This window comes from Takifugu flavidus, chromosome 12, assembly GCF_003711565.1.
Source record: "Takifugu flavidus isolate HTHZ2018 chromosome 12, ASM371156v2, whole genome shotgun sequence".
Taxonomy (NCBI): Eukaryota; Metazoa; Chordata; class Actinopteri; order Tetraodontiformes; family Tetraodontidae; genus Takifugu; species Takifugu flavidus.
In genome coordinates this window covers 6352991-6367804 of record NC_079531.1, presented here as the reverse complement: position 1 = coordinate 6367804, position 14814 = coordinate 6352991, and the positions used below count along the sequence as shown (strand labels likewise).

Below are 14814 nucleotides of genomic sequence, written 5' to 3'. Positions count from 1 at the left end.
GACTCCTCATTGACGCAGAGCTCTGTGATTGGTTGCTTAATTACCGTCATTTATTGAAGATTTACTGGGGTTTGCTATCGATGCGAAAGTAATTATGTGTCATTTTGCATTGGATCGATACGAAACGTTAAAAGTAGCTAATGGCCTTTAATGTTGACTCATGCCAACACCAATATTGTTGGGAAAAAGACACTGTCCATGCTTAATCTCTAAGAGCCATTGAGAACAATTTCCATTAGTGTAACTTCTCAATTGATCTAAAGTTTAACATGGCAACAAGCAATGACCTTAAAGGTTAGAGACAAATGAAAGAATATCTATCATGACAGCTTTAGACTGCTGGTATGTCCCTCTCATGGTTTTGGTTCTCAGCTGGCAATATTTACTTCTGTGTCAAATAAGAAGTATTTCCCTGCTATGTGGTTAAAAATAAAATCTTTGTATTCAGTAAAAACAACGTTCCACTTTCAAGTGTTAAATCCTATATTATATACAGGATGGAACCAGTTAACAATTATAGTAATTTTCCCCCCTTTTTTTCTAGTCCTAATGCTGAAATGTAATTGTTCAAAGGGGGATGTTTGCCTCATATTATGTTTGTTATGAATTTTATTCTGTCTTTTCCCTTTTATGTCTTACTCTCGTTTGTAAAATGAATTTAATACACCCAATTAGTGCCACAAAGCAGAGAAATGGGAAGGCAGCAGTTTTGAGTGCATGACGCTGAGAGGTTTCGAGAGTAGTTTGCACCTTCTTGCTCTGCATCGCTGTCATTAAAATTCTACATCACCATTTTCATGTGCATCCTTTTCACACCATCCTTCCTCATGTGTCTTGCTGTGAAAACAGCAATGATGCAGCGCTCACCTCCATTCTGTCCTCAAGCAGCATTTGCATTGAATTCCAGTCTGCAGAAATCCAGTCAGCTAAATTTGGTCCTTTTACCTGAGGTGCAGGAAGCACAGATTTTAAAAATGAGAGCAGAATACCGAGAGAAAAAACAATCAGAGCGTGTCAGAGGAATACACTTGAGTAGTGGAAGGCTTGTAAAAACCAAAGGATACAATGGGAGATAAGACTGTTTCATACTGTATGTTCTGTCCCCCACCCCCACCCTGCAGTCTGTGGATGATTCTCGCTGCACACTTTGCTTTCCTTTTTTAAAAAAAAAAAATCCTCTTGGCTACATGTGATGCATCTCCGACCCCAGTGATTCATACAATAAAAAAACACAGATTAAAACAATATGTATTTTATCACAACCTCACTGATGATGTTAAGAGCTGGAACAGCTATTGTTGCTTTTTTTGGAAACATTTCTCTCTTTTTTACCCTTTGCAGTCTTTTCATTTTCTAGCCCCTCGACTTGACTCATTTTTAAAGGTCTACCCACACTGTGAAACTATAAAACAATGCAATTATCAAACATTTATATCCGGACACACACTGCAACATAAGCCATTTTCTGTATTACTCATATAATTTACATCACTCATTGTACAGATGCTGCAAATAATGGCCATTAATTGTTTAGGTCACTCTATTTATTCAATGGTTGTGCCTAGTTTAGTTTTTATTGTGAAAGAAAAACATCTCCAGATCACTGACACAACGGATTAAAGGTGGGGGCATTTCTACTGTCAGTATGTCATCCAGAATTTCTTATGTACACAGCACAGCTAACAGGCATTATTGATCACAAAGGTTTATGAGAGCGGCAGCTGACTCTGAGTCCTGTTTCAACAAGCAGATGATCAAATTATTTCCACTCTGTTAGGCAGCAGAGATGAAGCCGTGCTCAGATAAAAACATTTGGCACCATTAGCTCAGTATCAGAGGTTACAGCGAGCCGGATTTATACGCTTTTCTTTGCGCAACGCAGACAAAACAAAAGTCTGTTGCAGCCCCATTGGGGGTGGTTTTTCAGTGTAAATCTTTAATAAACACATTCAGGGATGATGGAACATGTGATGAAAGAGGCTTGTAAAAGGACAATGATCGGAAAAGCCTGCACAAAATGCATTGATGCTGCCGTGAATACCAAGTTACCACAGAGGTGGTATGGGAAAACAAAAATATATCCCCACATTAGTCTGTTACAGCTTTATTTTCTTTACTGTTACTGCGTGTAAATGTGCACTTGGGGGATACAAATAGAAACAGCACCTGTGACAACATCTGCATTCAGAACCAAAACACTATGTAAATGTTATTCCTAGACTGAATTTTATGCACATATCGGACCGCAAGGGTCACTGATTGGATGGCCAGTGAAGCGAGCGGGGAGAGATGATTCCCTTAAGCATCCCTGTGATCCCGGCGTACATTCATATGCTGCCTAGGTACTGTAGTAAAATACAAACACTGTTTAAATTGCACCGCAGGCACGGTGCTGCTCTGCACAAGTATCCCCTTTAGTAATCTCTCTCTCTCTCACTGTATGTCATGTTCCCTCTCTTCCTCCGGGTTTTCATCGTTTTTGTCTTTGCTTCATAAATTATGCCTTTGCTGCTAAAAAAAAGGGGAAGAATACTGCAGAACTGACCCCCTGGACATCAATATATTTGGCAGCAGACATTAAAACCACACACCCTTGTCCTCATTAACTAAGAAGGCTTTTTCAAGCAAACGATAACAGCTAAAAACGCACAATGGAGCGAGTCAGGCGACGGGCCAGCTGGGTTAATGCGGTCATGTGAGCAGACCTGCACGCCTCCCGCTCCGCGTTTAAGTGAAGGCCGCCATATGGCGAAACACTCACAAGGAATACAGATGTGCCGCTTCAATAATCAGTTCCTCTGCCTTCGTGCAGACTTATCTCTATGTACTCTACAAACACGTGACGTGTGTGGGGTCGTAAAACAGAAAGTACAGTAGTAGGAACACAGACTGTGGTTTGATAAAGTTTGTATAGTTCTTTTCATCTGCTGAGGGAGAAGTGGAAGGATTGGGAAATTCGTCACGTTTCGTGGCTCCTCCAGCTTCACTCCTCCCTCTCTCCAGCCTGTCTCATGTAGGCCTCATTCAGCAGCTGGATTTCCTCGCGATAACCCGAGTTCTCCCGCGTTTGCCGCAGGCTGTTCTGCCGGTGCGCCTCCACCGTGTCGGGGATGGTGATGTTGATGCTCTCCACCTCCGGGTTGCTGCTGCCGGGAATGAGCAGGGAGTAAGAGGCTGTCTCGCCCAGGTCGCAGGACACGAAGCGGTTCTCCCGACGTGAGTAGCGCAGAGACGGCGAGCGGGCATGTGTGGAAGATTGGCTGATGTTGGAGATAATGGAGACGCTGTCCATGGCCTCTTCATTATCACAGATCTCCAGTACCTCCAGATGGATCTTGACGTTGGTGTCTCCCACGGTGGCTCCTATGCCCATCCCCAGTGAGATATCCATTCCCAGACCTGCGCTGTCGACATTCCCATCTCCAGCCTGGCCTCCAGATGCTGCGTCATCTGCGCTGGGCTCATGTCCCACTGATTTGGAGCGATACACTTCAACCTTTGGAGGAGAAGCAAATAAACAAGATGGGTCGGGACAGTTTTGGCTTGAAAATGCTCCTTCTGCTCATCTTATGCCAAGATCTTTCATGATATATTTCATTAAATATACATCATGTCACTACAGGGTAAAACAAATAAAGCAGAATTATTTACTGACAGCAAGAAACCGCCTATGGTGTTACCTTCTTGGCGTTATTAGGGGAGATTTTCAACCCGTCGCTGCTGACTTCATAGGTGGAGAGAGAGAGGGTCTTCCCTGTGGGCGCCTGCAGGGAAACAGTGCCCTGAAAGGCGCAGAGGGGAATAGATAGACCACCCGTTGATCGCTGCGAAGGGGAGAAAACAAATAAAAAGATGGGAAAAAAAATGTTGAGGAAGTGTTAAGTACTCGTGATGTAACGCGCGGCATCAAAGTGAGCCTCTGTCAACATGTTCTTGAGAAAATGTAGCCAGAGGGGGTAAGGAAACAGAAGCATCCTGTGGTGCCACAGTGGAGAGGTCTCATTAAGCTTCCTACATTATTTAGATTAGTTTGATGGAACGATCGTGTTGTGATGCTCTGCAGAGATGCTTGTCTTTTCTTCTCGCCTCTGCAGCAGCACGGGCATGTGTACTTTTACAGGTTTTGAGACTTTAACGTTTTATTCCAAATGGGAATTTCGCTCCACCCTCCTGAACAGATTAACTATATTGTGCACTTACCTTCCCAAACATTACTAACATTTTATCCTAAACCACTAGGATGTAATTCATAATTTTGTTTTAACACATGAATTAAAGCAAAAAACTGTATTGAGTATTGATTTGGGTTGAAAGTATTGAAAATCAATGCAGTTTCATCTCACACTTTGTTGGTGAACATATCGTATCTATCTGTTTTCTGCAGGTTTGTGAAAAGCGCAGATGGATTTTGGCCCCGTACCTACGAACCCACATTACATCTCCATTAAGCCTGTGACTTTAAAGTCACATGGAGGGTAAAGATGTCTTTAAACTCTAATTCGAGCTCTCCCTGTGGATCCTGAAGGCCGGAGGGGCCAACAATGAGCAGCACAGATGCTGGGTAATGACATCTAGCCTGCTAACAAGGAAGAAAGCCCAGCCTGGAAATGTGATAAATCACAAATAGCCGAAGCTCGGCTTTTGTTTTTGGTGTTGACTTTGTGCGTCTTGGCTTCATGCCGTTTACAGGCGTGGGTAGGTTTGCTGCATCACCGATGGTGTGACGGAGTCTGGCCTGTACAGTATGTGTACGTGCATCATGTTAGTACACATCAATGGATTCTATAGAGTTCATTCACACACACAAACACACACACACACACACGCGCGTGCTCGCAATGAGTTCTTTAGAGGGAACCATGTAATGCAAGATGGTTCCATGACTGCAGCCTTATAAAAATGCAAACCTGCTTTGACATTTCTCCATGTCACAATTAGTTTTGCAAGTTTATCACAACCAGCCTGGAGGGGCTCAGTCATTTGCCATTGCCAACAGCTGAGGCTTCGCTCTCATCTGGGTCCCCCCCCCACTCACCGGAGGCCGAGCAAACATCATTTGGTATGCTTAAATACGCCGCAACAAGAATTAAGCTTCTGGGATTACAGGAGCACTGAAAGTCAACCCCAAATAAAGAAATGGATTAAAAATGGATTAGTGGATAGTGGATCACATATATAATGAACTGAAGCGAAAATGTTTGGTCTAGGTGCCCTCTAAATGAAAAAGGTTGAGCAAGTATAAGAGAGTCAAGCTTCAGTGGATAAACCTCATTAATATTGATCACAAAACTCTAAACACAGGCTTTAATTCTCCAAAATCACAAATCAAAATCAATGAAATAGCCTGAGTCATGAGAGCTGATTTGATTTGTGGGTCTACAAAGCAGCATTCAAGAGATATTTGACTGACAAAGGTTTCGAACACAATAGTTTGAGAGTTTCAGAATTGATTGCTCTATTATTCAGACTCCAAAGAGACTTGAGTATTAAGCAGCCACGTGAAGAAGCAAAAGGGGTTTGAAAGTGTTTATCTTATCACATACCTACCTCGGTTTGTCATTTTCATTTAGAAAATTGCATGTCTATAGATGCAGGAAGAAAATGCAGACACACAGGCAGTTATAAGACTGCCCGAGTGGGGCCTGAAGCGATGCTCTCCGACAGCGTGGGGCTGAAAGGCCTACCTGCCTGGGCGTTCTCTCGGATTTACTTCTGCACCACTCCCAGTCCGTCAGCTCGATTTTGCGACACACCTCGTGCGACAGCCTCCTCTCCGCCCCCTCGAACACAGAGGCCGTGTCGCCGATTTCATCATCCTGCTGCGAGGCCAGGCGGTCGAAGTTAGCGTCCTCTTCCTGGGTCCCGCGGGGGAGTGGCGGATGGTCGGCCAGCACAAGAAGCTCTGCACGAGAGGAGCTGTCCACTGGACAGGGGGTGGTGAGGTCAAAACCAGGCCCCAGTGTGGAGAGCCCACCGGTCTCCAGAACATCCAGTCGTGGGCTGGAGAAGTCACAGTTGAAGAGGGTGCGACAGGCAGGGGTTTCCGGGGCCGGAGACAAGGCATTCCGGGACAGCTTGTAGACCCCGTAGCCTTTTTGAAAAGAGAGGCTGAACTCAAATCTTCTTTTTTTCACTGCAAGAAATGATTTCAGAGTCACCTTCAAACCACCCTCAGAGCAGATTTGTCGCCTTCTGCTTTGCCTGTAAACCGTTTACCTGGAGGTCCCCGTCTGGGAGCCTGTTTGCAGTTAATGAAGCAGCCGCACGGCATGTGGATCCAGCGCTCCGACAGCACGAATAATGGAGTGACAGCTGGGGCGAGCAGTGTGAGAAAGAAGCTCAGGGTCTCCAGGGAGGAACTGCTCGCATTCAGCACGTGACGCAGCAGCACCAACGTCTGTTAATGAAGGGGAAGAGGGGGAAATTAATTTGGTGAGATGAAATCAGATTCACTGTGCATGAGGGAAGCACGTACAAGAACCCAATGAAATTAAACCAAACTGGACTTTGCTTTTGCTCGCTCATATTTTGCGTCTTTTCAGTGTTGCCACTGTGGAATGCTCTGTTTGCCTCTCACCTGCTTCTGTTTGCACAAAAATTTATGAAACGCTACATTTTCTTCAGCTCAATGTGAACTGGTTTCGCAACAGCAGTTCAGGCAGTGTGGCAACCATGTATTTTACAATGGGGATCAAATGAATTCTTCCATTTGGGTGGGCCAATACAGCTCTTTCTGCAACCCTTTAACACAGAACTGAACCCATAATAATCTGTCTAAAGTTTTAAAACCAATCGATTAGACATTCAAAGCATATTCGCTTAGACGTCTTCAATGTTTTGATTTCTTAACTGCAAAGAATATTTAAAAAATGGTAAATAATCTGTTTCTGTCTCTTGAATTTTGAATCCACGACAAAAGAAATTGACATTTTAGGTTAATGTGTCAAGCCAAAAAGTTGTGATCCATAGCTTAAAGTCTGTCAAGCGAGCTTTAACTTCTAATTTGGTGTTATTACGGAATCATTCAGATCTTCTCTTGTTTGATTATTAAAAAAAAAAAAGTTCTGCTGAAATGAATCAGATCCACTTGCAAACACCGATACTTAAAGTCAGTCCAAAAACATTCAAAAGAACCGACAATGCCTTCACTAAACACTATGCCCTTTTGAAAAAAAAGTTGTCAAATGATATTTTCTTACCATCAGCGGCATCCATAAAATGACCCGAACAATCGCTAGGATCATGGAGAAGCGCTTTTGCGCAAACACAACTGGAGTGTCCTCGACAGCTGCCGCCCCTTGTCCGTTGACCGGGGGCACACAGCTGCCCTCTGGCTCCCTGACCTCGGTCCCGAACGAACTGGGGCTCAGCTCGTTGTAGGCGCCGAAACTTTTGTTCAGACTGTCTCGGGAAAACGACTGCAGGTCGCAGAAGGGAGAGGAGCCGCCGAGCCCCCCCGCCATCTGTAGGTAGCTGGGGTACAACAAAGTCCTCTGGGGCTCTCTGGAGCACAGCAGCTGATACGTGAGGGGGATAAAGAAAAATAACAAACCGCAAAAGCAGAGTGAATATAAAGAGAAGAGGAGCAAGATGTAAAAACTGTCGCTCTTTGGGAAACACCCAAGGGAAGCCGGCGCAAAGCTGCCCCACCCGCACAAGGGTAGCACACTGACGGTCAGGCTGACCGCCCACACACCGGCGATGGCCCACATCACCCGCAACGGCCGACGGATAGACTGGAGCACCCCAAATCTCTTTGTGACATAAAAAGTATAGGCTGCTATAAGGCAAGCCTTCATATTGCTCGAAACGCCCTGGAACACGTACAGAAGTCCGGATAAAGTGCAGAGGCTGGCCGACCCCTCGCGTCCATCCGTCTCCCACTGAAGCAGCATGAACAGGGAGAGAGGGACCACGCTGAGCAGGTCATCCACCGACATGGAAGCCACTATCAGACACAGCGAGGTTTTCCTCCTCATCCGGAGGAGAGACAGGAGTGAATAAACGCCGCCGGCAAAGGTGGCCGCCGCGATGGTTACGCACAATCCGAAAAGCAGCAGGCGGATTCGCCTCTCCAGCCCGGCGGGGTCCGTCTTCTCCGAAGTGTCCACGGAAAGGTCGCTCTGGTTAGGCGCCGGAGAGCTGCTGTGCGTGGTGGTCATGGTCGGGGAATGAAGTTCTCCGTTTTGGCACTTTCAGTGACTCGGTCTCGGCTCACTGGCCTGTAAAGTTTAACGCGCGACGAGGACTGGAGGCTGGCACTGCATCGCCGCATCTCCGGAGAAATCAGACAGCGGAGAGGATGAGAGGGACGCGGGGCTGCATCCCAGCACGCGTAACCAAATCCGCGTTCACCGCTCAGACCGCGCAACCAGGACACCTCCTGGTTCCAGGGGCTGGTTTACGCGCTGTCGTCATCAGCGTTTCCCACTCACCGTGGACGTTTTGGGGTTGGGTCAAACGCAGCATGAGCCGTCACATCAGGCTTTTTCCATCTGTGGCTCGGCCCGACCCCTTGATTCGGGTCAGCTCCCCCCCCCTCCCGTGCAATCTCGGGGAAACTGAACATGCAGTGAATCCAAATGAGAATTGTGGACCATTAAAATAATCGAACGCTTCCAGTGATGCAGATATGCGGGTTTATTTTGAAGTTGATAGATAACGGCACATAGAAACCCAAAACAACCACGTGACCAGCGTTTTCAACTGCGTTTTTCACACTTCGGGTAGAATGTCCTGACTAAATAGAAGAATAAACCTAGCACAAGTGTCTCCTTGAATTCAGTCCTGAGTGCTCTAACACTGTTGGAATGGTGAAGTCCCCACGAGGCAAAATACAGATCTGAAGAAATGAAAATATATTTGAAGAAACCTGTCCCTGTTTGGATCTCACAAATGCTTTTACAGGATAAAAAGAGCCAGTCTTTCACCACAGACCTGCGAGTACAAATTATGAATTAATGGAAGGCTTAAGCTGCAATTCAAAATTGATTCGACACAATATTAAAGCAAGGCCAGAAAGAGAAAAATCACTAGCTGCAGAGCTCTTGGCCATGGGGCCGGGCAGATTAGTGTGTTCCTGTGTGTTCACATGTGTACTCCATACCCTGCTAAGGCTGGCCTTCTCCCTCCATGACCCTGAGGTTTTCAAGGATTTTCAGGCTCAAGGACCCCGCAGTTTGCTCAGATGCTTCACAGATCATTGCTGTCTGGTCAAGGCTTTAAAAAATGAAAAATAAAAAAATTATTATCATTGTTTGTTTGACCTTGTGCCCTTTATGCAAATGCAGGCTGATGCCCGGCGCTTTTTCATTAAACCTCCATTGTGTTCTTCACTATAATTCCTGGTGGGAAGGATTCTGCAGCTGCTGGGAATGTAAATGCAATTGTAAAGATGCCAAGTTTTACAACTGAATTAGTGTTCGAGTTCAGCAGACAGAGAGGGGAGCATGAGAAGGACAAAACGCAACACACACTGGTTTACATGTCACACACAAGAACACACAGACGCTGGACAGGCATAGCATCACACATCAAGGTGACCTGTTTTTACATGCTATTGTGGCTGTGCAATAAAGGCAACTGGTGCAGCTCGGAGAAGAGCTCCCAAATCAGAATACACAAAGATCTTTGTGTGACTTGGTGCATCGATGAAATTTCATTTGCAAAATTGTATGACATCGCAAACCGTCGGGAAACCTTGGCATCCGGTGCCCTACGTTTGTTTTCAGCTTGGCAACAAGCACATTTTAGCTTCGCTGTCTGTGAACCACCTTTGTTTAATTATGGGAAAACAAACTGGGAAAACGGGCTGCTGTGATGACAGACAGATTAGCTAAACACCTGATATTCCTCTCGTAGTAATTCATGGAACTACTCAAAATGACGTTGGAACTAATTAAATAGGGTGTCAGTGTCTTTAGCATCAACTAATTTATTATGGAATACTAGACTTCAGCAGAAAATGACACCTTAGCAATTCTATTCAAGAAAAATATTTGAATACTAATGATAATTCTGTCTTCGTAGAGTAAAGAAAAAAAGAAAAACAGCTCAGCAATGATAATAAATGCTTTAATTCTTTTCATTAATACTCTTATGTGTGTGTGTGTGCGTGTGTGCGTGTGTGTGTGTGTGTGTGCGTGCGTGTGTGTGTGTGTGTGTGTGTGTGTGTATATATACTGTATGTATAATGAATGCCTACTGTGAGGATGCTAGAGGCTTTCAGTTACTTACTCACCCCTAGTGGCAAATTTCACAATTACTGCACTAACACGCAAAAACGCACACATTTAATACACAATTAATTCAATAATATTCTCTCTGGCATATTGGTTATACTGCACAATAACTCAACACGTCATCAGTTTTTAGCTTTCCAGAAGCTCAAATGTTCAACAGAAAATCTTATTCCTAATCTTACCTCGGAGCTACTTAATAGCCATTTAAAAAGTAACAGCTATAATTTATTTGAAATCAGGTGAATGCTTCAAGTAAACGGCTAAAATAGAAGAGAGTAGAGACGTTTTTGAAGGTCTTAGTCGAATCAACCACACAGAAGACCAACATGTTGTCTATCTTTAGTCAAGATACACTGCTAACCTTTTAGGTGCAGGAAAATTAGAATTAATAATACAATAATTAACATGAGGAGGACAAATCTGTCCTGCATTCTTTATTTAAAACCTACTAAAATAAAGTTGCCTGACCTGACTGAATCACTTCAGTTGCAGTTCTGCTCTGAAGAGTGAACGCTGCCTTCTGCCATCCTTTAAAAATAGACTGATGTCATTCAGGCAGCACTTGGACACCCGGTGTTATGACTTTTACTAAGCTAGATTTTTGTGCATAAAAATGGGCTTGCAATGCATTTCCTTTGGAGATGAGGGTCTCCCGGGGAGCTTGCATCACGAGGAAGGCCATGCGCACAGCCGGTGAGGACTTGGGGTGGAAAGAAACTCCATCATATTTATAAACTTCATTGCGAGGACAGGGAGGGTATTTTAACAATCACTGACTGTATTTGAGCTTGGTGTTTGTTATGGCGTGTCTCCTCAATATAAGATATTGAAAGTTGTGTCCCAACTGCCTAATATAGATGATCTATAAAGTTATTTATAGATAGTTATTTATATATTTGAAACGTTTTTACACCTTGTTCCAAACTTCCAATTACAACAGCTGTGACTTCTCTGGCTGTTGGCGCCCCCTGCAGGTAGATGAATGAAATACACACATTGTGGACTCATGTCTTGAATGATGCATTTTTTAAAAAAAAAAAAGTACAGGTCCATCTCTGGCTGAAGAACTTATTTATTCAAACAATCTTTCCAAGTGTTTTAAAACTATCCAAGTATTAATAAAGCCAAGATATTGACTTCTGTACTGTATTCTTCTTCTGTATCTACAGGTGGGCAGCAGCTTGCAGAGGCATTCATAGGCGTCAGTTATTGAGGAGTTTATTGTTGTATGAGGGATTCATTCAGCATTTTAGCTTGAACAGGTCACCAATGAATCTTATAAGGTGGAGTGAGCGGCGGTGAGCCTTGGTTTTGATGGCTTGCACCTCCCTGTCCAGGCGCTGACGCTCCTCTTCCTGTGAGGACATATCAGGAGGTCGGGAAAGCAACACACAATAAATCCAAAACCTTTACTATTTCTCGGGAGTAAAATATGTTTTTAAAGTGTCAGTCAGTCAGTTTTGAGAAGTATTGTGCTCTTTATTTTCTGTTAACGAGCGCTTCGTTACAATTTCTGACTTTCTGGAACTCCTGCTGGCAACGGTGAAGCAGCCGATATAAGAAATTCAGTGATGATTCAAGTTATTGTGCATTTAAATCACGCTTAGCAACAACAACGACAGCAACAACAGCAAAAATTGCTGTGCTAATGTCCAATATTTCATGTGAAAATCATGACATTTAAGTTTCATTTGTCATGGCCGGTACACATGATGACGACAACCACGCCCCCTGCTGGTCACTCTTCAGACTTTTATCTGTTATGGTCATTTAAATACAAAAAATTATAAAAGTAGATATGAAAAAAATGTATGAATGTAAAATTGCATAAAAGTCTTCTCTATAATCCCGCAGTGGCAACGTTTAAATCGCTATAACCACAAAAAAATTGCATACATTTGACGATTTTCCTCAGCTAATGATTTCACGCGCTTTACAAAACACTTTAAATATATTCATTTATCATTCGAAACTTATGATGCCAGAATACTTTACTGGATACAGTGAATTTTAGATATTAGTTCACTCTTTCAGAGCATCAACTGCTTTAAAAACACTCGAAATGCTGAACTGCTCCAGCTCAGAGAGTTTCCAAATTGTCCACTAGATGGAACTGTTGCACCGGAGAACCTGAGACAGATCGGGACAGTGGATCAGACGCACTCCCCTCGAATCCAGTATGAGTGGAAATCCTCCAGGAGGATGGCAGCAGAGTCACTTACACCTTTTCCCCTCCCTAACATCATCATGACTCCCACCAGCCCGAAAGAATGATTTAAATGGAATCAATCGGTCACACAAGACAAACCAACCAGCTCAAAGTCAGAGAGAAAGCTGCTGCAAAGTTATAGATCTTCCCTTAGACATAATCCCACCTTAATGACGGTCATCTGTAACGTGATCTTCTGCAGAGAGACAGAAAAAAGGCCGCATAAAGAAACATTATGTGCTTTTAATCCTCCCATGGTGTCCATGTGTATCATTTGTGTATGTTTCTATATTAATGAGCAGACTGGGGATCTTCATTAAGGGCCCATTAGTGCATCTTTTGCTCCCTGGACTCCTCACCACTGCACTCATATTCACCCCTCTGATGCAACTGCAGACATACGTGCCCACTGTCATCGACACTGAGCGGAGGTATGTATCTCACCGCTTTGAGAATAAACACAAATGCCTCATTTGTAGCTGGAGTATCAGGTCAGCAGGAAGAAGAAGGAAGAAAAAAAAAAACAGATACCAATTTAAAATGAGGCTGGAGGATGATTACAAGTAAATGTCAGGGGTAAATCATGGAAAATCATTTGGAGGAGTCTTGCTGTAAAGGTTGTTGACTGACATCTGTGCTGAAGTTGGGCCATTACCTGGACGCCGCTGACAGGCTCGGCTGGGCAACCTCTCAAAAACCTTTCAAGCAGACATGCGCTCAAACCCCGGCGCTCATCAAACATACACAGACGTGCAGAAGAACTCTCCTGCAAGCCAACAGGCGGCGGATACTTGCAGCCTTTGGTCTTTGGAGTTCAATGTAACGGAGATGAATCTGAAAATTCAAGACGGCATTAAAAAAATAAAATAAAATGAAGTATATCTAGGTTTCTTTTGAACCTCGCTAAAAATAAGAAGCTTGTTGGAGCCGCGGGGGGCCCGCTGTCTCTGGTGGAGGTTGCTTTCATTGCTGAACATTAGAGGCCAGTGACTTTACATAAAGCACCAAAGCCACTTTCAGATCAGGCAGAACTTTTAAAAATACAGAGGGGGTAGGCGTTTTTTCACAAGTCTGTGTGTGGAGCCCCATTCTCGGGGCACCATTATGAAGCTCTCTCCATTCCCATCATGTCATGTCAAAGTTAAAAGACCCCCCCCCCCCAACCGACGAGATCTAAAATTAACATAAGCTCGACTGTTGGAACTGAGCAAAACATTTATTTTGCAATTTGAATTGAAGGCAGGGAGGAAAAGAAGGAGGGGGAATCCACTTTTGACAAGAACAGATGACAGATTTCTGGGGGCCCTCTGTTGGAAACCCCACAGTTCCCATTCACCGGAGCGTCTGTGCCATCCGGAGCTGCTGCTCACAAGAGAGAACCGAGCCCCAAACCTAAATACCATGGCAATAAATTAGAGTCAACTCTGTCTCGCAATGCTGTCTAGGCATGCCTTCCATTTTGATCAGAGGCTTCTTTCAAATCCGCCTTCACTATAAGGATTAGGATGAATCCCACCGTTGCGTCTGCAGTGTCACATGCCTGCAAATAGAGCCTGACTCCTGCTGAGACATGCAGCGTGATGACAGAGCGAGCTCCAGAGTAACAAACTCTATGGCAGAATCAACGATCCCGGGATTAAAGAGAACATCCTAGCAAGATCGGGGGAATGTCAGGTCCTCTCAATGGAGAAACAGAGTTCATTATTGTGGGGAGGCTGGAGATTATCTCAACATTATTGACATTTTAAAGGATGTCCATGCATTTTAGTCTTTTATTAGCCCTTTTTTTTGAGGGAGCTTGAGGAAGAAAATGGATCAATGACATGTCTACTAAAAGAGATCACTCAAGCTTCCAGCAATGTTCGAGCTGCATCAAGTTTAACTTCAATACTGTAGATCCTGAGCTGCTTGATCAATGACCTATAAAATCCCCGTTTGGCTTTAACAATCTGGGAACTGGGCTGAGAAGTGGAGGGTTCTGGGTTCAAGCCCCAGGGCAGACAAAACATGGAAGGCGTTCTAGTAGTAGTGTCCAGAACACCTTCAGAGCATTTCCCAGGTACCCCTGAGACCAAGTCTACTTTGAGGTGTGTGTAGTCAGTGATGTACTTTTGTAAGAGAAACAGATCAAACAAAGCAGCACTTTCACCTCCCCGCTCATTTATTAATCAAACAGGAGCAACTGCGGAGCTTTAAAGCAGCTGCAGCAGAAGCAGCAGCAGCTACAGCAGCTACAATAGAAGCAGAAGCAGCAGCAGCTACAGCAGCTACAATAGAAGCAGAAGCAGCAGCAGCAGCTACAGCAGCTACAACAACAGCAGCAGCAGCTACAACAGCTACAACAGAAGCAGCAGCAGCTACAGC

At 44.3% G+C, this 14814-nt stretch overlaps 1 protein-coding gene across 1 annotated transcript; it reads right to left on the bottom strand.

Moving 5' to 3' along the window:
- Positions 1-1461: 1461 nt before the first annotated feature.
- Positions 1462-8501, bottom strand: LOC130535231 (probable G-protein coupled receptor 149). The gene is made up of 5 exons (XM_057050147.1): positions 7200-8501; positions 6217-6397; positions 5685-6133; positions 3681-3824; positions 1462-3496 (listed from the first exon to the last, which is right to left on the bottom strand). The coding sequence occupies exons 1-5, from the start codon at positions 8160-8162 to the stop codon at positions 2984-2986; spliced, it is 2250 nt and encodes a 749-aa protein (XP_056906127.1). The 5' UTR covers positions 8163-8501; the 3' UTR covers positions 1462-2983.
- Positions 8502-14814: the final 6313 nt, after the last annotated feature.

Excerpts from the sequence above, each read along its gene's own strand:
- LOC130535231 (XM_057050147.1), bottom strand. The coding sequence starts at position 8,162 with ATGACCACCACGCACAGCAGCTCTCCGGCGCCTAACCAGAGCGACCTT. Across the intron at positions 6,398-7,199 it reads TTTTATGGATGCCGCTGATG|ACGTTGGTGCTGCTGCGTCA; the intron begins GTAAGAAAATAT and ends CTTCATTAACAG. Across the intron at positions 3,825-5,684 it reads CCGAGAGAACGCCCAGGCAG|CGATCAACGGGTGGTCTATC; the intron begins GTAGGCCTTTCA and ends TCCCCTTCGCAG.